We start from the raw sequence: 25,494 nt of genomic DNA, 5'->3' as shown, positions 1-25,494 counted from the left end.
TTGAAGAAAGTTGCCCTTGATCTTTTGTGAAGCGTATAGATTTGATAGAAAACCAGTGGTGCCGCATTAACCTGTGTATCTCATTAGAGAATATAAGTCAGTATAGACCAAAATACCACATTATCCTAAATAGGCTGTGTGCATTTAGAAGGGAATTTCAACTTGTATCTAGAATATTAAGTCACATGTCAACAGCAGACAACTGGTTTTGTCCAGTGCCTTTACTTCTAGATATCCAATGACCTGTATGACTGCTATTCATAGAAACATTCCGACATGTGTGGTTAAACCATTCTCTTCTTTCAGTAGGTCTATATCTTCCGAATATTTAGGAGATTATGTGTCCTCAGTGTCTGATTGGTTGAATGTGAATCTCTAAAAGTCACACCTGTGATGACATACTTCAATATTAATGAGGTATATAATGGGAACTAACTTAATGGGAATCTGTCACCTTAGAGCAATGGTGGAAGAAGTACTCAGATATTTTCCTTAAGTAAAAGTAGCAGTACCACAGAGTTAAAAATACTCCTGTTACCAGTAAGTCCTACATTCACAAACTTAAGTAAAAGTACAAAACTATTCAAAATATACTTAAAGTACCAAAAGTACTCGTTGGCCCATTTCAGATATCACAGGATTATAATTGGTATATATAATTGGTAAAGGTGAGGATCATTTTAACTACTTTATATACTGCCCTGTAGCTTAATCCATAATTATAATAACCATATTTTATTAGCTGATGTATATTTTGTAATAATAATCTGAATCTGCAAAGTAACTAGTACCGTTGTCAAATAAATGTAGTGGAGTAAAAAGTTAAATGTTTGCTTCCAAAATGTAGTGGAGTAGAATTATAAATATACTCAAGTAAAGTACAAGTATCTCAAATTTGTAGTAGCCTACAATACTTGAGTAAATGTACTTAGTTACATTCCACCACAGGATTGATTTAATTCAAGAATAAAACTTGTACTTATGAAACAATTTGTCTTCTTTTCAAAGCATTATAAAATCAATAAGCTGCTCCAGTGCAACAGAGTATGGTCATGTGTTGTGATTTCGCTGTTTCTCAGTCACAGCCTCGGCCTGTCTTTGGCTTATCTTTTTTTAAATCTCCACATCTCCCCCTCTGGTCTGGTCTGCGGTCTCTTTAAATCCAACTCCAGTGGACGAGAGCTGCGCGTCCTCACAAAGTTGTCTGGCCGCGGAGATTGCCCGCACTCAGCCTGATAAACAGCTGCTCACCATTTAGGGCACTTCACAGAAGTTTTCTCCAAACTCCTCGAATCGGGATTAGTGTGTGTGTTTGTGTGTTTCTAACGCTCTGTGTCTGTGGATGTTCAGATATAGAAAGTCTGCACCGCTGGAAGATCAAGTCCGGATTCTAGGTTTGCGTAATGCTGAGGCGTCCTCTGTTCAACATCTGGATTAACTATTTGGAGTCAGAGCTAGCGGCCTTACACGGAACTCTGACTGTCTAGCCTATCTTTATGGAAAGACTGCCCTTTTCTCTGGAATTTAACTCCTTTTGATAAACCGAGTTTTGCGCATAGATTATGTATTCTTTAAAATGGGTGCGAACAATGGAAAACTGTATGGAAGCGAGGGTAAGTGCTGTAATTACGACTTTAAAACACGTTTTATTTGAATTCCACTCAGAAGGAAGTCTTTTTATAGACTCTACTATGTTACCGTTAGTTGTGACAGTTTCTCATTGGCGTCCAACGCAACTAAAAACAGAAAACAATGCAGCAGTTTCTTATTTATAGCTTCCTTGAGTTTGTCTCTGAACATTAGTTAGCTAGCTTAAAACTAGCAGTATTCACTCTATATCTTTAATTTTCTTCCAGTAAGTGTTTCTCTCTGTGTGTAGAGTTGAATTTACACCATACTCCATTCAGAAATCTTCAAATTGTTAGCATATGTGCTGCTATGGAGCTGATAGCAACGTGTGACATTTTATACTTTTTAAAGATGTGCAACGTTTATATTCTTCATATAAGATAGAGAGTGACATCTGGTGGTCGTATTTTAAACACTTTAAAATGAGCTGTTTCTAACTGTACAATATAACAAAAAGCACTTCCAGCTGCTTTCAGTCCACCCACTTCTCTAGATTTTTTACCCCCCTTTTTCCAGAAAAGTACCTTTTGTTGTCTTATGTAGCTTCACTTAAAGGCATTTTACATAGTGCTATAATAAAATTGTAGGAGACATATCCTATAACTTGCATAGGTATTATTTGACATGCAAGTATCAGCCTCTTGAGTTTAAGTTAGTAGCAAAGGTGATGTTTTAGACCAGTAAGTAAGTAAGTTTAAATCAAATATCACGTCACACAATCACAAGTCACAAACAGCTGACTTGGCAGGGCAGCCAGTTCATCAGGCAACACCAAGTGGCCTAATTTATGGCAGATTCTTTTAAAGAGTGTATTCCTGAAGGTTTAGTGGAGGTGGGTCAAAGGACGTGAGTGTTTGGGCATGTGGGCACTTAGTTAGTTCTTATCTTGATAAGAGCCAATTCCAGAGATTTTTGTCCACTGTCCCTAAACCTATTGTTGTTTGATTTGGCAGCCATTTTGTGCATATTGGTCAATACCATGTGATCCTTATGTAAACAAAAATATGTAGTAGACACCTTGAAAAGACACATAATAGCTATAGTTTGCTGACAAGTGTTAGAGCTTCTATGGAAACAGCTCCTCCTTAGATGGTTTCTTGCAGTGGACACACCTAAAAGTTATTTATTTCTTTATTATTTTGACCATAATTTGCTCTCCTGCAACTGATTGTTAGATGTTGTCTTAACTAAATGATCAGAGATTCTGATCATAATGAAAATACAAATATTGTCCCTCTGGCACAGATTTCCTCTCTTATTTATTAGTGAAAATAATGAAAGATAAGCAATTATGAAAAAAAAAATCAAATGGCGCCATTTTTTGGCTCATTACCTTAGTATAAATAATGGGACAGTATTGGTCTATAAGGCAAAACAAGTCATTAGTAATTAGAGCTGATGGCCAAGCAAGCAGAGTCATTCACTATCTCACTCAGCTATCAGATATATTCAGACAATTGTTTCACCCAACTGGAATGCAGCTTAAATCCAGGGAAAAAACATCATTAGACATTTTTATGTGATATTATAATAACCAAAATCCATATCTGTCGACTCTCATATCACAATACTGATCAAATCTCCAACCACAGCATTAATGAGCCTGGATTATCAGCTCAGCAGAACAGTCACCTTCATTGCAATAGGCACAATCAGTTAGTACCAAGAATATTAGCTTTCATATTACCCCCTACCTCCTCTCCCACCCACTGTCTTTTTCCTGTCTTTTTCATCTAATCTTCAACATTACTCATTCAGAACTGTGGTCCAACTCTACCAAACACTGTTACTTATTTCTGTCTCCAGAGCAGAAATGTTTGTCTAAATAACATTCCAGTGTGCTCTATTCCTAAGTCAATAACTGCAGAGAAAAGATTGGAACTCATGATGTTAAAAATAACAAGTGGATCAGTTCCACCTAGGAATCCAGCCTGTTAAGGTACATGAACAGATTCTGTCACAGATCTGAGTCCTCCTTGAGCTGATTTTGCAACATACCGACCTTTTTTGTTTACTCTGAGGTTAATAGTCATTAGTCAGGTTGGAAAAATATGATGTAGGCTATGCAGATTGTATTCTTGTTGCACAAGACACCTATAGTGATTAACAAGGTCTTAATTCTCCCTTTCATTGCAAGATAGAAGAATATATGATGGTTGGTACTTGCCAAGATTACACCTCTTTGATGAAACACAGGCATTACATTCCAAACTTAGTATAACTACTAGTGCAAACATAGACTTGTGTTTTTTGTAGATGTTGAGATGATGATGTCTTACTTTCCCAATTAAAACTGTGATCCTTTTAAAATCCCTGAAAACATCCCTTTTATGATTCAGCATTGATTCATCTTAAGTTTCTGGTCTCTGGTTTAATTGCATACGTTTTAATACTCAAAGGTGTTAGCTGATTGTCTGAAGTGTTTACCTCTATCGAAAAAAAAACATTGTTTAAACCTTAAAGTTATAGTCCGTAAGATTTCAGTCGCGGTTGATTTGGTGACACCAGTGGTTACTGGTGGCTACTTTAAAGTAATCTCTCAGAAATACCCCGGAAGAGCAATTGTTTGTTTGGCTGCACTGTAAACTGTAAACAGTGCAGCCAAACAAACTCACGTTGTTTTTAGGGCTGCAACTAACGGCTGATTAATTGATTAATTGTTTTGTCTATAAAATGTCAGAAAATAGTGAAAAATGTCCATCCGAACCAAAGGTGAAGTCTTTAAATGTCTTGTTTTGTCTGACCAACAGTCCCAAACCCAAACATATGCAGTTTACAATCAAAGAAGATTAAGGAAACCAGTAAATATTGACAGTGGTGAAGCTGGAACAAGAATTTTGGCATTTTTTTCTTTAAAAAAAAGATTTAAAATGATTCATAGTTATCAAAATAGTTGCAGATTCATTTTCTATTAATTAGACAATTAATAATCACTTAATCATCTAATCATTGCAGGTTTAGTTGTTTTAATAAAGAAGTCAGTCAATAATTTTCTTTTTTCTAACCGCGATCTGATCCCTCGTGTGCAGGTTGACTGTATCAATACAGTAGAGCATGGCGGACTCCGCCACTAACAGTGAAAACTACTATATAGTGAGGTAAATACAGAATGTAAATACATTGAATTGCTATTGCTGTGAAAATGCTGAACATTAAAAGTATCCAATCTGGGATTAATTTCATGAAAATCTTAAGGATTATAACTTTAATATTAACCTTACATTATGTAAAAATACTGTCACTTCACAAAAGAAAATATTGCATAGTATTTATGGTATCATCATCTTGATAGACCAGTTACAAGTGCAGAATTCTGCAGTCCGTCTGCCCACATCTGTTTTCAAGTGTGACTCCACAATTAATTACACACTGATCACAACTATGCAACAACTCTCCACCAACACATTATATAAGCACAAGACAGGAAGCAGGAGCTTTTCTGAAAGTTGTTTTTCCATGAAAACAATCAGCCTTGCACAGATCCACATGCGTCAAACAAACAGCACTGCAGAGTTCCTCATGCTGAGAAAAGAATGCTGTAACCAGCTAAATATTATAATATATTTGCTCGTGTTTACCCAGTCTCATGGTTTCTGCTCTGCTTAAATATTAGAAAAGTGGTCTCACGTTGACATCTGCAAGCTCCTCATGAATTTCTGAGTCATTTTTGGGGACTGAAGGAGCCATAGCAGATGTGCCGGCTCAGTGATGTCACCACAAAATTCATACTCATACCATATGAGCTGCATTGGTTTAAAATCATGTTATATTTATCCAGTGATCATGTCTTTCGTGCAGCTGAGTATGGAGTCACAGGTTGCATTTTATTCTCCCTACACAAGCTTTCATATTTACGACTTATTTCAGGAACTGTTTAGTCTGTTTAGGTGGCTGCACTTGATGTGCATGTGGCTGCAACTGTTTGGGAATACCTCTTCGGCCTGCCGTGCTGGGTGAAAGGCACATACTTAGTCTCAGGAAAGCCACAAAGCTGCATTTATGATCTGACAGAGGAATGAAATGCCATAAACAACTACTCCGCAGGCAGCCTGCAGTCACCATGGCAGTCGTATTCCGTCAGCAGAGGCACACATTCAAAGAATATTTCTTTGAAATGTAGCTCTCCTGTGTGACTGTATAGAAATCCAAATCCTAAATCTAATAATACAAGGATAGCTCATAAAGTAAGAGTTGTAAATTCATGTAAACTTAATAAAAAGCACTTTCATGTGTCAGTTATACAGACCTAAGAAGTATACCACTGATGATACATTTTATTGTAATCATTCATTAAAGAGAGCGACTGCTTGTATCTCGCGCAGGAGTGTTTCCTCACTTGTCCTCCATGGAAGCGAAAGGCTGAAGGGGATTTCAGGAGACTTTATTCTTCTTCCAAATATCAAAAACGGACACTTACTCAAACAAACCAGCAGAGACTTTCTGCATGTGCCAAGGCCAACCATTCATCCAAAATTGAGGAACATAAAAGTCATGAAAGCAGAGAGTGATGGGCTTTATATTTCCTTACACTTCATACCTTCTTACTGTCTTACATACATCATCAAAATGCAATTCCACCCTATCTCTGACAGACACTCTTCAGGAATTAAGCCTCAAAAGTGTTTTCTCTCAAATGAAAGGATTGATTTTCAAAAGGTTGTGGAGTAAAACCAATAAATCATAACTGCAGTTTGTCATCTTAAAGTTGCTATACTGTGTCCCAGCAGTTTTGTTTTTCTTCCCATTTCCCCTGCAGGTAAAGGGAGCTCAAGCATCTCTTCTGACATAAGTTCGAGCACAGATCACACACCAACTAAAGCTCCAAAGAATGTGGCTACCACTGAAGGTAAAGCATCTGGTGCTCATTAACCAAACTCCCCTCCCTTCTTCTTTCCCTCCTCTTCTTCTTCTTCTCCTCCTCCTCCCGCCCCTCTCTTTCCCCTCCTCATCCACTCTCTGTACTGCCTATTTTTGGAGAGAAACCTGTGTGTTCCTGGGATAACTCTAAATTGAAAACAAATTCACAGCTCCCATCAGAACCCAGAAACCAAAGGCATTTCTTGGGCTTTGTTTGAGAAGACCAAAAAAAAAAAAAAAAAAAAAAAAAAACACTTCTTGCTTCTCATTGTGGAAGAATGCTTATCTAAACTGTGGTCGTATCAGGCTCAAAGCGTTGCCAGGGAGGGAGGTACGTGTGCTTGAGAGAGGAGGGTGAGAGGGATTTTGCTGGAGACCGAGAAGGTGTGGGGAGTGAAAATGGGAAAAGAGAGCTTCACCTTCTGCTCAAGTTTCTTGTGTTGTTACTCCTCTCCATGCAGCTCTCTGGCTCCCTCTCGCCTCCCCAGCACTCCTGCCTGCCCAGGCAATCTTTCAACCCTGGCAGCCTGACTGTAGGGAACCGCTCCTCTTTGTCAGGAGTATATGTGTTACGTATGTACACTGTATGCTCACTGTAATAGTTCAAAAATACTTTGCAGCTGACAGATGCCTTTTGAAACCTCCTGTCAGCAGTTGTCTTGAATGCAGATAGGTCAGATACATTTTTAACAATCAAAGCAGTCAAAGCAGAAGTTTTTTTTATTTTAAAAGAACACAGCAACATCTCTCAAAGTCATTTCTTAAAAGTACTGCAATGCCAGGTGCTGTATCCCCTCTTGTAGCTTGTGCTCTCTAGGAAATCATAATGTGTTGTGAAAAACATTTGTATACTCATTAAAGCTTTCAGACCACACGGTCTCAACCGGTCTGTTTTTTAATTTATTTATTTATTTTTACTATGAATTTTCTTATCGAGCAAAATCCTAAGCTAAACTTCCACAAGCTCAAACATAATCATTATCCCATAACCTTTGGTTTCCCTTAACCAAAATGTTAACTACACAACTCATACCTTGACCACTAGGTGCGCTATGGAGCAATGCTTTTACGAGTGGGTCCCAAAACTGAAAACACAACATGGACATGTTATCAGTTTATAAAGTTGATAAAAATTAAATCTCCATTCAGCATACACAAAGCAACATTAGCATTCATTTGCAGTCATATTTCTGAATGCCATCCAATATTTACACTCCTTTTAGCTCTGTTTTTGGTCTCCACCAATTCCTGATGAAAATATCTGGCTCTTTAGCAGCTAAATGCTCCACTATGATTACCAGCTAGTCTCTAACTTTGTCTGCTGTTTGGTGCTGGGCAGTTAATGCACAGTGGGTTTATCAGAGCCTTTTCCATTGAAAACAGCTGCCTGCTACTGCTAGAAAACGATAAAGTTTTGGGCTATAAAACCAAAACAATGAGCTGAAAGATGCTAAAGCTCTCCGTAGAGCTGAGGTGAACTGCAGAGTTGGGTGATAATTCGCTGTGGGGTAATTTTATCCATTGTTAACGTAAAAATACTGATTAGTTATAGCACCTTTTAAATATGTCTTGGCTAATGTCAAAATAGCATCCTATAGCATCCGCATATCTCACAGTGTTTTACAGGTTCTGGGAGTATGTTAACCTTCCACTGGGCAGGAAAGAGTATGAGTCAAACAGTAAAAATGAAATCTCAAAACGCAGTGAAGTAATCTCTGAGTTGTTGATTTTGATCAAAAACCTTATCAAACTCCCCACAGATACATTATGGTCTCTCTCCATTTGTGTTGTGGTTTCTCTGTCTTTCTCTAAGTTGACCAGTGACTCACTGACTGTTCTGCACGCTCATACACATACACATATATACTCCTCTCATGCATTGTCATCACCAATCTTAAATTTGCTCTGGCGTGATGAATGTAGTATTCTTGTGGTTTGGAGTTGACCACAAGAAAACAAATAGCAGCTCCAGCCTGTGTTTATAACTGTCACTCAGCTGAAGATTTCAAGGTGTTTCTCAGAAGAGAAGAAAAGGAGCAGAGAGAACAAAGCACCAAGGCTAACTCCTCACGAGACATCAGATGTGCTTTTGGTTTTTTTGCAAGATGTGAGTCAATTAGTTTGTTTAGCGAGGTTAATTCACTAATTAACCTTACTAAATATAGAGATGTGCCGTCCTCCTGTGAGTGTGCATTAGGACGAGGCAGATAACTGTTACTCATTTGACTTTGCTGGAAATGCTGACTCACTTGGATCTGTCCATTGAGGAGCTGCTGGAAGTGCACACAGAGTATTTTGGGGAAATTGATAATTGTCCTGAATGTGTCTACTTGGAGAACAACCTGTGCAGATAGAAATATATAGACTGAGTATAGACCATGGCCAGTGGCTTCCCAACCATAATTTCCCTCCTGTGTTAAGACTGAAATTGTTATTTTTTTCTTCATGCTAAGTGGGAGTAAGTACATGGTCTGGAACCACCATGGCCACAGTCAAATCCCCCCTCCTTAAAAACACACACATGCACATGCACAAATACACACACACGCATGCATACCAGCATTCACATACTCACACACAGTGGCAGATCACACAGTCCTTGCCCACCTCGTCCTCTGGTCCACTAAACTAATCAGGAAGCAGTCTGGGCTGTTTCCCCACCACATACTGGGAGTATTCATATTAGTGTCTTACACAGTATCCTCATGCTCCCTATAGTAAGTTAGTTATTTAGTTAGTTAGTTAGTTAGTTAGTCTTTATATTTGTGTCATGACACAAGACACCATTACATCAAACATTTTCTGGTAACACATACACAAAAGAAAAACATTAACAGTCATAACAATATATCTACATCTACATACTTTGAGGTTTTTATGCACAATTTCAAATAAATTGTTCACCGAATAGCAGAAAAATAAATGGTACAAGCCGAAGGTTTATCCTGATTGAGGACTTTTTTCCTCATCTCCCATTCTTTGTCCAAGTAACTGGCTAAATGTTTCGTACATGAACAGCCAACTTTGTTTCTGTTTTTATCTTACGAAACAACATATTATGTGGTTCCCAGTGAAAGAGAAAAAGAAAACAAAGTAATTTTCTATATGATTGATGATGAGGAGGTAATAGATGAAAGAATACTGAAACCAATATCACAATATTATTATTATTACTAAATTTAGTTTCTCAATATTGTTACACTTCAGGGTATGAAAAATGTATACAAAATCACATGTAAAACAGCCAAACTGATCAATGCAATGAACTGTGCTTCGCTGTTATGTATGTATATTTTTTTACACTTGTTAACTAGCTGCTGGTCATACCAGACCAAGTAAGGTTGTATCTACAAAACCCCCAAGTGTATTGAACTGAGAAAGAGTGCACTTTAATGCTTACAGATTTAACTTTTCATTTGTAAGAGAAAAATTGGTATTTCCTCTTTCAAAAGATACATAATCTCCCTTTAAAGCCCTGTGTGTACGATCCAAACCAGAGCCACTGAGAATGAATTGCTGGAGACTACAAAAATTTCACCAGAATTGTTTCATTTTTCTACAAATCAAAATTTATGCCATGAGAAGCATCTGAAAGATAATCATCTCAAAAACTCTTCACATAGTGGCTTTAAAGTCAATAAATCATAATATTGAAAAACTGTCCAGCCCTAATATCAGCATACAGATGGAAAGTAGGCCATTGCCTATCTTCCTTCACCAGTCCAACATGCATTCCCACAAAATCAACATTAGGAAGTTACACTCATTCTCCTCCTGAAAACAAGCCGAGGCGGGCAGTCATCTGGCAAGTTTTTGCAACGTGTCTCTGTTTTCATTTATTATTTAGACAGGCTTGCGGTGGCCTGACCCAGTTGAGATGCTTATTAGCTGCAGACTGAAAGGCACAGTCCTGGGCAGTAAATCCTTCCTGTGGGATGAAACTGACTATCTCCCAGCAGGGGTTACACTGTGACCCTGTCTGGGCCTCAAGGGTTTGCTTTGGCACAGCCGAACTAAGGGTACCGTAGGAATGTGGCTCAGACATGGCAGGAACTAAACTGACAACACCCTGAGATGTTCGGCCTGTGTGTTGTAACTCTTGCAGACCATTTTTGATCCTCCTATATCAGCTGGAGCCTGTGCCAAGCTTTAGCCACTGATGTAACACAGACTCACAGGGGCGTTGATCATGTCAAGCAGCCATGCTTTAGGGGTCAGCTCCTTCACCCGTTTATAATGGCACCAGGAAGCTAGCTGGGAAACAGGGAACGGTGGGAACAATGAACTTGCCGACTTCCTTTCTGCCTGCCAAGGACCAAAGAAACAGTGATAACAGTGACGGGGAAAAGCTTACTCTTGACCTTCCACACCAGAAAACACTGTAGTAAAAAATTACACTGTAAACATGTCATGATTTATATGCAATTCTCCATATTTATCAAAAGGAATATAACATTTAGATTCTCCTTCTTTACAAATCTCTGTTTCCTGCATAAAGTCATTACAGCCTTACGGTACAAGTAGGATTAGACCACACAATATCAGGCCAACTATGGCCCAATCAGACAGTCATGGCGCGTCAGCACATTTGTCATTTTATCATAGTGAAAGACAACTAACGCTGCATGTAGGATGTTTCCTGACAGAAAGATTAGCATGTTTTTTGGAATTTTGGCAAAACAAAAGGTGAAATCTGGGCGTGCCTCCATCAGCTACCTTTACACAAGTATATTTAAGAGGACATTACAAGCTAACAATGAATTTATCGCAACACAGCATGCCATTGCTGCTTTGCACTGATCCTAACCAAACCTTAAACGGAGCATTGTCACACCATAAATTTTATTTATTTTTCAACAGTCAACGGTTTTGGATGGCACAGACAAAGGATGTCGTCCTGCAGATAGGATCAGAACATGCTCCAATGTTTCATTCTAGAGGGCATGGACAAACAACATATTTTATCATTTGGAGGACTTGCTGGGTTTCTAAATAGTTTATTTAGATTAAAGAGTAACTTAGCAGGCTGAAAAGCAGTGTTTCACCACCCTATCTGGTTGAAAATTTCAAGCCTCTTTTTCACCTCTTGGGTGTGGTCAGAAGTGTGCTCTGTTGCACGTGTAATCACACCCAACCAGATGTCACAGGGTCCTGGAGTAACACCTGTGCGTCACTGCAGCAGGGTGAGAAGATTAAACCACTGGAGGTCAGAACAAAAAAAGATTTTAAGTGGTTACTCTTTAACAGTTTTCTCAGCTCATAAATGAAAATAAACACTTGTCCTTCACCAAATTTTGGAGATACATGGTTTTCACTGGACAGCTTTATATTTTTGAAAATGTTTGGTGTTTTGGGGGTAAACTGTAAATGTGCATAAAACAAGTGGATGGAAATGTACCCATAGTGACTACCAGTAGTGGAATGTTACAGTGTACATTTACTTAAGTAATAAGTGCAATTTCGAGGTACTTGTACTTGTATTTCCATGTTATGCGACTGTATACTTGTACTTTATTAGATTTCAGAGGGAAATATTGTACCTTTTACTCCACTACATTTGGCTGATAGCTATATTTACTTTGTAAATGAAATGCTCTGCACATCCACAATGTTTTTTGTTTGGCTGGAGAAGAGAATGATGGAAACACAAACTCTAATATAATGATATTAAAGCAATACACACTTCTAATATTGATCAGTCTTAGTTCACAGTATTCCCACTTAGTTTGTGTGAGGGTCAGCTGTTCAGTCTAAACAGCCCCTCTAGAAAGCTCCTGTCTCCAGCATGTTAATATTTTTGCAGTCCCAAAGGCAACAAATCCCTCACACTTCATCTGTAAACTAACCTCACGCACCAATGACCCATTTACTTGTGTTTACTCAAGTAGATATATAGAGTTTCACTGTTGATTTTTGCCTTGCCAAATACGAAAGAGGCTGCAGTGAGGTGTTTGTGTGTGTCATTGCCGTTGGGACATTTTCAGTGCAGCGGGAAGATTTAAAGTGTTGTCCCCCACTTTTGTCGTAAATGTAACTTTTATCAATCATCAGTAGTCATTACTGCAGTATATCTTTTAAGCCAAACAACTCTGGGCAAACTTCGAGCCGGTGTGACAAATTTATCTTTTCGAAGACTTGGTGAAACTTAATGCTGCATTTGTTCTGCTGCTCTGCAGCTGTGTTAGAAGTTCTCACACAGGCAGAGACATTTGTTTAGATGAAGAAGCGTCTGTTTTTGGAGAAAAATGTTTGGCAGATGATTGACTATCTTATGGAAGATTAGAGGAAATAGTGTTGTAGATTGTTCTCATTTTATGCACAGAAATTCACAGCCTTGAGAAGTTTGTAAATGCAGGCAGTACTGGTGGATGAAAAATCTGTTCACCATTTTGACTTAGGACACAAAGCAGCAGCCTGCAGTTATTTTATGACTTTTTTAACAAGCCTATAGCAATTGCAATGAGAAATATCAGTGCTTGGCTTCTAATCCTCATTGGAAATTGTCTACGTAAAGAAAGAACACAGAGAGGCAAAGAATGCCAAAGCTATTTTCCCCAGATTTTCTCCATCAGCTGTCCTCGCTCCTCCCCCTTCCTTTCTAACGCTCCTAGAGCCAGGAAATCTGAGCAAAAAAAGCACAGAACAAGGCGGCGAAAGAAAAGAGAAAACAAGTGAAAGCAGTTTGGCGGAGGAGGAGGGGAAGGAAAGTAAAGGCAGTTCGGGGAGCAGAGTGCTCCATCTCATAACTCTTCTCTGATTACTGCTCGGTCTTCTCATTCTCTGTCTCAGAGAGGAAGCGCTGGCCCTGTTGTTTTGAATGTGTTTGCCATTTTCTTCAACTGGGCCACATTTTTAAATTCTACAACAGGAGCGTGTTTGAAAGGAGATGGGAAAGACCGAAAGACCTGGCCGAAACGCATGTTTGCTTCCTGTAAGATTTTGGCTGGCAAGTGATGTTTTTACTGTGATACACCTAGTCTTTGGACTTTTATGTGGCAGTATGACACACAGTTGTGAACCAGCTGAACTGACACATTGGACTTCCCCTCCCCTCTTTTCATTCTGTGGTTTGTTTCATTACATAAGCAGGGAAGTGTCAGTTGTGGCTGAAGCTGCAATGGTACAAAAATGAGGGGAAAATCTAGACAGTGTTCTCGAAGGGGTCTTGGTTAGATAAATAGAACCATGTTTTTTAAACAACCTGAACAACTAAATTACTTTTTTTTTCTATTTAAATAACAATTCGTGGTTGCATATTACAACATTCTTCCTGTGACAAATTTTGAGGTGGATGCCCAGGACTGTGGTATGTAGGTAGTGTGATGGTCCTGCACAATGGCATCTTCATTCTATACAAAATAATTAATATATACAGTGCAAGACCAATCACAACCATGCATAGTGCTTCAAAAACTCAATTTAGCAGAAAAACTGAGATCTTACAAAGAACCTTTTTGAAGAGTTTTTCTCTCTCACTAAAGGCGCTTCTACTATTTGAGACAAAATAACCTCTTTCTGGAGTTAAAGTGAACCCTCGTTCAGAGTTTATAACCACAAAAGTTCCAGCACTTCCCTTGTTCTGTTGCTTCAACCACATGAGATCATTACATTTGCTCCTCATCACAACCAAATCAACCGTTCAGGCCAGCGCTCGCTTTTCCATTCCTATCTGATGTGCAGTTCTTCTTGGTGCTGTGTGTAGCCAACGTTACCCTCCACAGCCATTTAACACGACTGTCACTCCACACTCTAACCCTCCTCTCACACTACTGCCAAAAAGGATAAACTGTACAAAAAGGCATTTCATGCACACGATCGCCCCATTTTTGACATCCTGAATTAACAACCTGTAAAAGAATTGAATTTCAGTGATTTTCCAAAGGCCAGATCAGTTTAGCATGATGCCAAATTGCTTTTGGAGTCCGAACTGTCATCTCTATTCTGGAACATTTGTGCTGTGATGAATAGACTCACACAAATGCTCATTTTTGAAGGAGTGCCTTTGAGTAGATCACGCCTTCAAATTTGGTGTTAAGATATTGGAGCGTCTGCTGTCCTCCTCAGCTGAGGATTTATAAAGTGACGAGGGCAGAGTGTGGAGACGTTTGTGTCTTTTGAACTGACAGAAGGGCTTTAAGAGGCGGAAAACTCCCTTGAGGAAATTAGTCGTGTTGTGGGGAAAGAGCGTTATAGTTCCTGGCGCATGTATGGCCGAATCTGTTGCTGCACAAGCTTCAAAAATGAATTTCGAGGCTGAGTGAGTGTGAGAATAGCTGCAGTAGTGGCCTTGTGGGGGTTGTGTGGAGCTAAGGAGTCCATTTCCTGTCCAAGTGTGCACATTGTAAAGGAACCAGCAGGCCCTATTGTCTTTCAGGTTGTCCAATGACGTAAGACCTTCCTGTAGTGAAGGCTTTACTGATAGCCCAGCCACCACACTGTACGGTAATATCAACTTCCATGTATTCAATAAAAACCCAAGACAGACACAGATGTTTTTTATCCCAGGAGTTCTCTCTCTCTCAGTCGGATGTTTCCCCTTTAAAAACTGGAGCACATAACCGTTTAGTGCTGATAAATCATTTGTGCTTTTGATTCTCTTTCAGTTGAATCCCTGCTGCCTGGTTGTTTTTTATTAGCTGATACTTCTGTTATTACACGTCGCCCCTCTTGTATTGATTTGGAAATGATCTCTTGACTTATGAGCAGAAATGAGCATCTCTGATTCCCTCACATGCACCACACCACACTGTCACGGTCTTGGCGGGGAGGAGCACAGTGAAGCTTGCAGAACAGGAACACGTCACAGGGTTAATGGCATTGAGGTAATGAATTGGTCTGTTCTGCCAGGTGCAGCAGTAATAATCCTACGAGCTCCAGACAGGGTCTTAGCAGAGCTTCACAGCGATGCAAGATCCTGAATAGAATCCCTATAGCTTTAGTTTATGACCATACTGCGTCAAAGTCTGGACTGACCCTGCCTGTGCACTTGTCTCTGTCTCTGGTAAAGTCTGCAGTTTCTTTTGCCAATTTATCTTCCCTCTTTCTTTTCCTCTTGCCCCTATTTTCTTTTAGAGGCCCTGAAATGATCCCCTTAAATCTGTTTTTGTGCGTCCCTTTTTTAAAAGTTCATCAGGTTTTTGTCATTAAGGCGACATCACTCCGAACCTCCAGCTGAGCCTCTTCATCACGCAGGCATCTTGTCTTTTCAGTGATCACTTCGATTGATTTACATTAAACTTCTGGTACCAAGGCACGATCCAGATGTGTCTCAGAAGTAAGGCTAAGTTGATGTTAATGGGATCCTGCTGCGGCACTGCTGTGGATCAGCATAGATTTGGGTATTAGTGGCAAATGAGTTCAGCCAAGTATGCGTTGCTGTGGCTATATGCACATTCAAAATGCATGAGTTTCTCTTTCATTTCACCACTGTTCCACTGTTCTTTGTCCAGGGTAAAGACCAGATGTTCCACTGTTTCTCCTTTGATTTCCTAAACCAAACTGAATCTTCCACCATCTGCACTTACAGTGACTTCAAGAGCAGTTTAACAGCTGCGTGGTATTTGTTCTGTTAATGATAGGTTTGCAGTGATGCAGAGATATAAAACACGACACCACTGGTTGACTTGTACAGATTTCAGCAGTAACTGAGAGTTACAAGGTTTATTCTTTCATGCTTAGAGTTTGGAGATGCAGGTATATGTTCTGCACTTGTCCATAATTCCAAACAATCCTAACTCAAGGTCCACTTACTGGCTTTTTCTGGAGCTTTCAATTGTATCAGATGGTCCTTATTAGTGGAAAGTGTTTTTTTAGTTGTCATGGAGATAGATCTGTTGACATGCAAGCTCAGTAGTTGTTATGTTTTCATCCCTTGGACTTCTCAGGTCTGTTGGCCTATAACTTAAGTACGTTCATTCTTGACCTTGGAAATTGTACTAGACTTAACGTTCCCAACTCAAAAAAAGTTGAAAGCGCTGGAAAACACAGTGTAGTGGATCTTGAGTTGGGCTTGTTTTGTCAAGGTCAAGACTGAACTTTTCAGCTTAACACTAAGATAATTAAGAATATTGTGATTTTTCTATGGCTTAACTCCACAGCTCTTTATTTAGCCGCATTGTCTGCATGGTTGGCTTTGAAACAATGTCTTTGTCTTACTATAGACATGGGACTTAGTGTCTAATTGCTAAGATTGTATGTCCTTGCAAACGTCTGTTTTTTGAGAATATGGGAAAATGTGGATTGCAAATGCATCATAGTGTAGCACCATCACAGAAAAAAGACTCACACACAGCTGAAAAACTAATAGAGGTTTGTCAGATGCTAAAAGGACACAATTCATATCCACAAGTGACAAAGTGGGAAAAAGTGAATATACCAATCATAAGATCGTTGTCAGCAACAGTGTTACTGTGTTAATGGTCAATGGTGATTGGATAAATAGATGCCTTACGGAGCTAGAAAACAGATAACACCTGGACGTCCTGGAGACCTAGCTGCTATCTATCCAAAATCCAGTGCAACTAAGACTAAAGCTGTCTTCATTTAACTTTTCCCACCAGCTGTGTGGAAGTGTGACTCTGAGAGAAGGGAAAGGGGGTGGATGAAGTCTAATTAGAAGCACTGTGTTTCTCCGGGCTTGGAGCACTCTTCTGATCATGACACGTGTAATTATGCAGTTTGGAAGTTGCTCCTTAGCCAGTGGCAGATGAGTTTGTCTCCTGCTTGTAGAATCCATCGCGTTAGCTTGGACTTGGACAAGAAAGAAATGCCTCATTCATCCCTCAAAACTAACGACTCAAGAAATGTGTCCTTGTTGTGCATGCACACGGCTCTGTGGAAAATATGATCTTCTCCTGGATGTCGTGATTTTTGCATTGCAAGACTCGTGTGGATCTTTTTGTACTGATGTCACAGGATTGATACTTGTATTTAGATTTTAACCCTAAATATATGAGCTGAAATCATTAATATTCTTATTATTTAATGAAAACATTTTCATTGCATGAGCCCATTTGCACCAGTAAAAATATACTGATTTCCACTTGTTTGAATAGCTCTTGTTGCATAGTATGTGGTTCCAGCTATGTTGGATAAATCCACAAACACTAGGTATTACCTCAGGAATCTTGCAATATTTGCAGTGTACGTGAATAAACATAAAAACCCCAGCACCTCTATTGTCATGACATATTTGGACAGGTGTGTGAAATTCGAAATAGATGAGGTGTTTATAATATCCTCAGACCATTAAATCCTTTGTATTAAGCTAAAAAACACAGACCTGAAGGAAATAATCCTACACATTTAAAGTTTAACCAATCATAGGCAGACCACCCACAAGAATGTGATGCATTAAGCCCAAACTGAGGTCAACGGTATCCCACAAGAATGATGAAATCCCAACATCCTCCTGTAAGCTGAATGAAATGAGTTTGGTGCAGATTTTTAACATGCAACACAGTCTGGACGGCGGCTCTCTGTCGTTTTGCTCCAATTTGGATGCAAGTGAGAATTTTAGGGCACACAAGAGGGAGTTTTAAAGTAGCCGTGAATCGGCGGACATGTTCCCGAGAGGATGAGTCTGTGGATGTCATCAGAGGCGAGGCGGGAGGCAGACTGAGCCAAGGTCTGGAATACAGATCTGCAGGACAGTCGTAAGGACGGTGTGACTGCCCAGCTGTCTGTCTCTGCACACAAATCCACATGACAGGCAGGATGCTGTCCATTTGTCATGAAGATGCTGACACACACTGTGTAGAACCAGCTGACTGTCGGTCCTGAAGTATCCATTAACAAACATTCAATTATGGTTCAATCTACTTGACTGGGACTAGCATTGTAGGTTAATACAGTGTTAACACAGTGTATGGGAATCATAGGGGAAAGGCGGGTAGCAAAAGTACTTATAGGTACAGTTAACAAGATAATGTTTTAAAATACAACACTGCAAACTACCACCTAAAAATCACCATAGAGATGACTCAAAACTGGCAGTTTCAACCAAAAACAAACATTATAAGCTTAATATTGCCAATATTTTTGACCGAAAACCCCCGGAAATAAGGAGCCCTAGGAACTCAGAAACAAAATCAATTACCAAAAGTCAATTTCAGCCCATTCCTGTTTGCATTTCCACAGCATCTGAAAAAACAAAGTTAGACAAATCAGACTGATGAAGGATTAAAGGAAAAGTGACAGCTTTGTTTGAGCTGCAGTTTTGGCACACAACAGCAGTCTGATTTAATTTTATACACTGAAGGCTTGTGTTTAACCCATCTGCAATGTTCAGCACGGCTAATTCCACTCCAATAGTTCCTGGGCCACCAGAAAGTACTTGAGCATAGACTATTTTTGGGGATAGGAACTACAAACCAGGAACCACTGAAACTTGCTGCAGTTGAAATTTAGATCAAGTTCCTAGAAAGGTTCCTAGAAAAGTTCTTGTGGTGGAAAAGGGCCAATAGGTGTTTTTGTTATTGTGTTATTGTGCTCTTTTAATACTAACAACCTAAATGAAAAACGTTGACCAACATTGATACGGTATATTTCCTTCTTAAACAATAGACAAGTTCCTGAGTTCCTATAAAGGTTCTTGGGTTCTTGGAAAGTTTCTTGCAAAGTTAAAGCTGTAAAAGTAATACTAAATACATAAGTAAAAGCCTTTGACCAAAAACTTTTGGAATCATAGTCTTAACTCAAGAACAGTTTCACCACTTTGTAAATGTTTTGTTAAGACAGCTTACTTGAGAAAATAGAAATGAATTCATTCTAGACGTGCCCTTATTATCACATGACTATTATTCTCAAACATGCAGAAAGATCTTTATTTTGAAAGATGATAACGCCTCATTTTTTTGGACATAAAGCCTGCAGACTCATAGTAGGACAGCTGTAAGTGACATCATACTCGTGACTACTTGAAATGCTTTTAGTGATGACTATCAATCCAACTAAATGCCTCGAGATTGGACAAGACGAAATTGGAGAGGCGATGAGGAGACACAGATAGCATCAGAGAAGAGCACACAGTGTCCCAGTGTGAGGGGTCGCCCCCCGAGAATCAGATCCGACGCCCCGGCTTCCGAGGCGGGGGTCTTCGCCATCTCACGCCACAGTGATGGGATCCAGCCAGCACTTCTCACAGCTGCATCTTCAGACGTGGCGGCAATCAGCGCACATCTGTCAGGAGGGCCTCAGTGTTTACATAGGGCTAACTGTACATTGTCAGCCCCAGCACCAAACTCCTCAGCTAGCCACTTTGAAGCCACTGAGTTCATCTGATGAAGAGGCCCTATGACTGCTGCCCAAATGCAGGGAAGATAAATGTGACACATTTTTTCCCCAACGTCCGAAAACATGATAACGAGATCCATGGAAACTCCTCTTCATTGATGATAAAAGCTGGTGTGGTTATGGCACCATCATGATGAACCCTGCACTTTCTGACCCATTTTATTGGCTTTTTGCCTATTTTTCTTATTCCCACAAATGACTGACAAATATAATGTGGCAATATGTCATTTCCAGCATAGACACAGTGAAGATTAATGGAATAAATTAATTTCAGTGATCTAACACAGCAATGGTAAAGATCAGGATTTGGTGTGCAGAATGAAACACAACACTGAGTCATACAGCAAGAAATTCGTCATAGTAGAGGAAGAGAGACCAGTGTCTCCACAGACAGTGGCCTCAAAGGTCCAGAATGCAATGTAGCCACATCATGTGTTTTAAAGGGGCATTCCATCAATTTAACACATTAACTTTGGTTTACTGGTTGAAGGGGAACTCCACTGATTTTACACATCAAAGTCTGTTTACAAATCTTGGAGAGTACTACTGCAAATGTGTAAAAAATTTTAAAAGTTTAAAGCTGTTTGTGGCTGCAGAGGGAGATTTGTGAAATCTGATAGATTGCCTCAAGTGGTGTAACTTGAGTCATCGTCGGTTGAAGCTGAAGACTACAAGTTTGAATATTAAAAAATCTGGGGGTGTGGAGTTAGAAGAAAGTGATCTTACCAGACCTCTGTTGCCCACTCCTCATCTCTGCTTGAGGCTAGCTGCTCGAAGCTAGCTGCTACTAGCATCACACACGGAAATCACTGTGGGCGCCAGGTTTTGACAAGGAATAAAAAAGATCTCTCTCTGGTTCTGCTGCATCAGTTGTGATCCTTTTTGTTTTAAGCTGTCCATCGTGAGTCCAACAATGTTATAGGAAAACAATGCTAAATCGGTGGAGTACTCTTTCAAGGGGAATACTGCTCAGCCTGTGAAAACAGCTGCATAATGTCTTCTGTGACTCTGAAGGGTCCTTGAGCGTTATCTCAGCTTGGGTTTGGAGACTACAGTTTTTCCACAGAAAGCCTGCATTACAAACTGGGGGCATGAAGTTCCAAAGATGTTGGCTGAAAGGATGCTGTAGGTTGCATTATGGGAAGTGTAGGATCCCACCCTGCTAAGGCCTAGATTATTTATTATAATCTCATGTCACTTGTTGCTGTATGAACTTTAATGTAAAAAACATTAAGTTTCCCTGTAATGAAATGTGCTATATAAAAAAATGACCTCGCCTTGCCCAAAACTCAGCCTCTGCTGCTTCAATTTTGACTATTATTCTTTTCAATCTGTCTCACGTGAAACCCCCAACTTTATGGAAGTGCAATACTGAATCCCTGGAGTACCCCTTTAAGATGCTAAGATAGTTTTTCATGCATGGAAACTCTTTCATTCTTGGTCTTACTGACAGGATCACCATTAGCTGCTCTCTCCACCTCTTTAAAACCCACAGATGACAGTACAGTCATTGAGGGCATGTTTCTTTAGTTGTCAAAAGTCATTCTGGGAAATGTAGGAAATTAAAAGTGCATGAGTCAGGTTTAAGGAAAGTACAGCAAAAAGGTAAATTTTAGTTTTCATTGCAAAGTTATTCCTGGAATACATTCAACTTCATTGATTATATTAAAAAAAAATTGTTAAGGTGGATTTTTCCTTTAATAGAAGTTGGTACAGTCTGCTCCACATTCAAGGATGGCACTGAATTTGGCTTCTGTGACTCTGAAGTTTCAGATTTGTGAGACCTTTATTCTCTTTGTGAAAACAAGAAAATGAGCGATTTAACAAGATTGGAAATAAGGAAACAGAAACACCACACATATACATAGTTTAACCTCTTCAGAGCTCAGAGACATATGAAACCAGAGACCCTTAGTTTTACAGAGACAAAAGCCAGAAAATTCGGAAAGGGTACCTAAACAAAAGGGACTTAAAAGGAAGAAACACTTTTTTGTGTTGTCAGACACTAACTCTGTCCTTCTCTTTTCTCTCTTTTCCTATCTATCTTGTCGTCCTTCAGGTTTAGACTCCAGCACACGGACTCTGAGCACCCCAAGCCCCGGTCTCATCCTACCATCCAAGTCCTCCTCTCTCTCTTCACCTGCCCTCTCCAGTAACGGCCATGAGACCAACTCCTCTTCCTCCTCCTCTGCCCCCGCTGAGACCGTTGCCGTGGTCCACTCTCAACCTGGCACTCACACACGCTCCCGCCAGTCAAAAAGCCACCACCACGCCCCCATTGACCTCCTCCCTGACCACACCCTTCTGCAGATCTTCTCCCATCTCCCTACCAATCAGCTGTGCCGCTGCGCACGCGTATGTCGCCGCTGGTACAACCTGGCATGGGACCCGAGGCTGTGGAGCACCGTCCGGCTAACGGGAGAGCTGCTTCATGCCGACCGTGCCATCAGGGTCCTGACCCACCGGCTGTGCCAGGACACCCCGAACGTGTGTCTGACCCTGGAGACGGTGATGGTGAATGGCTGCAAAAGGCTCACCGACCGGGGGCTACATGTGGTTGCTCAATGCTGCCCGGAGCTACGTCGCTTGGAGGTTGCTGGCTGTTACAACATCTCTAATGATGCTGTGTTTGAGGTGGTGTCCCGCTGCCCCAACCTGGAACACCTGAACCTCTCAGGTAAAAAGAAATATACTTGAAATCAAAGCCATCTTACCTTAATTGGTGGCCGATGGTAGGCTCACTCAGTTTTATTAAGGAGTGCCTGGTACTCTACATCACATGTGGATTTACCTCAAATAATTCCTCTTCTCAGTCCCTCTCAGTCTTTCTACTAAAGCTGGTAAAAACATTAGAGGAGCAGCAGAAGCTCTGCCAACCTTAAGCTCCCATGTGGGAGAAGAAAGGCTTTCTTTAGCTGAAAGCAGAACTTACCTCAACTTGAGTAAGGAGAGCGGTCTGCTGCTTTCATTAAGGAAGTGACACAAATAACATTGACTTGGACGGGACTCTGGTGGCAGAGCAATGTCTGCACCATTAGCACCAGGAAGTAAGCCCTTTGTTGTAAAAATAGCCTTTAAAAAAATTGTGGCTTTTATTTGAAAGGCGCAAAATAATGAAATTAAGTCTATTTTTTTAACTGCTAAGGACATCAACCTTTGATTTTTTCCCCCCTGAAAAGTGACCACAATTCTGGTTTTCTTGGAGTTGTTTGCACTCAAACATTTTCATGCTTCTAGTTGCAGAAGTGTAGCCAAATACAGCAGGTTTTACTCTGGTGCCCCCAAGTGGCCTCTCATAATTGAGACTCTAATAATCTGTGTCTCCCCTGACAGTTTTTCTTTGCTGAGTTGTGGTATAGTGACTGTGATTCAAAGAGGGAATTTTGTACTAAAAAGACTGTAACTTTGGAAGATACTCACTTGATTTAGCTAAGTCAGACTGCTGAAGCCTCAACTTAAATTCAGCTAAACCATGAAATGTATTTCTGCTGTAGATAATCACTAAAATTAGAAGCACATAGGGAATGGATTTCTTAATGGCCAGTATGATGAACGGAGGAATGATTATAGCAAGCAAAATCTGTTTCATTGTTCATATGGGCACCTGACTGTTGTTTTAAGACTTGAAAAACTGTGAACTGTCCTTTAAATAAAAACAACCTTCCTTGGAGAAATAATTTGATTTTAAGCCGATAACCTCTGCTTCCTCTTCCTCCAGGCTGCTCCAAGGTGACATGTATCAGCCTTACCCAAGAGGCTTCTCTCCAGCTGTCCCCTCTACATGGCCAGCAGATCTCCATTCACTACCTGGACATGACTGATTGTTTTTCCCTCGAGGATGAGGGCTTGCGAACTATCGCTTCCCACTGCCCCCGCCTGACACATCTGTATTTGCGCCGCTGCACCAGACTGACGGATGAAGCCTTGCGCCACCTGTCTCTCCACTGCCCTTCAATAAGGGAGCTTAGTCTTAGTGACTGCCGCTTGGTAGGGGATTTTGGCCTACGTGAAGTCGCCCGCCTGGAGGGCTGTCTGCGCTACCTGAGTGTGGCCCACTGCACCCGCATAACTGATGTGGGCATGCGCTACGTGGCCCGCTACTGTCCAAGACTGCGCTACTTAAACGCGAGGGGTTGTGAGGGGCTCACAGACCACGGCCTGAGCCACTTGGCCAGGAGCTGCCCCAAACTCAAGTCTCTGGATGTGGGTAAGTGCCCGCTTGTGTCGGACAGTGGGCTGGAGCAGCTGGCTATGTACTGCCAAGGCCTGAGGCGAGTAAGTCTCAGAGCCTGCGAGAGCGTAACAGGCAGAGGACTCAAAGCTCTGGCAGCCAACTGCTGCGAGCTGCAGCTTCTCAACGTGCAGGACTGCGAGGTTTCGCCAGAGGCTCTGCGGTTTGTTAGACGCCACTGCCGGCGCTGTGTCATCGAGCACACAAACCCTGCTTTCTACTGAGACGGGGAGTTCTTGGACTGGTCCTCTGACAAGTGGATGTTCTAATATTCCTGCTATGGAGTTGGCAGAGTTCAGCGGCTGATGTGTCAGAACTGGTTGAAAACTGGTGTGCAATACGGGCCAGAATTTGTCTCTTTAAATCCGCTTGGTGGCTGTTAATGCTGTCCTTTGAAAATACTTCCATAGAATGTATTTAACATATTTATCTGTAAAAAGGCAGAGAAGGGCAGTATTTCAGTATATTACTTTTTTCAACATCACAATTTACAATGTAACACTACAACACTGAGCACTGGGTACAGTTGTGTTACCATTTAAAAGCATTGTAATATATTTTATTATAAAATTCATCACCTTATGGCCCTGAAACATAACCATTATCATACATTGCTACATCTATTTATAAACAGCAAGTATCTTCAGACTAAACCACTAAGAATGTAGCTACAAAGCAGCAACTAAAGCAGATCTAGTGACTTAAAAATATTCTCAGTTTCACTTTCTTTATGTTGTGTGCATATGCACTTTATGCAATAGTGCTGACAATCACTTCAACTGAGCTCAAAGTGTCATCATTTGCTGACAACTGATTTGCTGTAAATTAAAAGTTACTATTAGCCAGATAATTGTTACTGCCAAATAGCAACAAACTGTAATGGGATCATTGTTGAAAATAAACAAGAACACATTGCTGCTATAACTGTGCCAATAAACTTCTTCAAAATCCGCCTCCACAACTGAGTGTTTTACTCAAACCCTCATTACAGTCTTAAAGGATTTAAGCCTGCACATGTTTGTGGTAACTGAGGAATATCTAGGAATGCCATATATGGATTTGTAAAATGTTGTATTAAGAAATAAAGTGTATGGGTTCAAAGGGCAGTGAGCACAAAAGGTGCTTCCTGCTTTCAGGCCATTGGCTGAAATAAACCTGCTTGTAACCTGCTTGTAACTTGCACCTGTCTGTCCATCCCCAAAGCTATCATCCACACACACACACACACACACACACACACACACACACACACATATATACACTTTGGTTATAAGATTGTCTATAAGTCATAGCTCCAGTTATATTTGTTTCTGTATAAAAATATTGCTACTGGTGAATGTGAGTTGGGTTTGTCTTTACTAGAGATTACTTTTCAGTCCTTTACCAGAATCAGGCATCTGTCAGCTATGGGAAACCTTCTCCTCCACCTGTTCATGATTGTTGCGCTCCTGCAGTGTTCCTTGGCTCAAGCAGGCAAGTATATG

At 40.4% G+C, this 25,494-nt stretch overlaps 1 protein-coding gene across 1 annotated transcript; it reads left to right on the top strand.

Annotated features, from left to right (window-relative positions):
* The first annotated feature begins 1,153 nt into the window (after positions 1–1,153).
* Positions 1,154–25,181, top strand: LOC122866318 (F-box/LRR-repeat protein 7-like). Its single transcript, XM_044175805.1, has 4 exons — positions 1,154–1,613; positions 6,386–6,475; positions 21,839–22,456; positions 23,498–25,181. The coding sequence occupies exons 1-4, from the start codon at positions 1,577–1,579 to the stop codon at positions 24,232–24,234; spliced, it is 1,482 nt and encodes a 493-aa protein (XP_044031740.1). The 5' UTR covers positions 1,154–1,576; the 3' UTR covers positions 24,235–25,181.
* The last annotated feature ends 313 nt before the right edge of the window (positions 25,182–25,494 follow it).

Source organism: Siniperca chuatsi, linkage group LG19 (assembly GCF_020085105.1).
Source record: "Siniperca chuatsi isolate FFG_IHB_CAS linkage group LG19, ASM2008510v1, whole genome shotgun sequence".
Lineage (NCBI taxonomy): Eukaryota > Metazoa > Chordata > Actinopteri > Centrarchiformes > Sinipercidae > Siniperca > Siniperca chuatsi.
Note: the sequence above shows the minus strand (reverse complement) of the source record. Positions and strands in the feature narration are given on the sequence as shown.

Excerpts from the sequence above, each read along its gene's own strand:
- LOC122866318 (XM_044175805.1), top strand. The coding sequence starts at position 1,577 with ATGGGTGCGAACAATGGAAAACTGTATGGAAGCGAGG. Across the intron at positions 1,614-6,385 it reads AAAACTGTATGGAAGCGAGG|GTAAAGGGAGCTCAAGCATC; the intron begins GTAAGTGCTGTA and ends TTTCCCCTGCAG. Across the intron at positions 22,457-23,497 it reads GGAACACCTGAACCTCTCAG|GCTGCTCCAAGGTGACATGT; the intron begins GTAAAAAGAAAT and ends CTCTTCCTCCAG.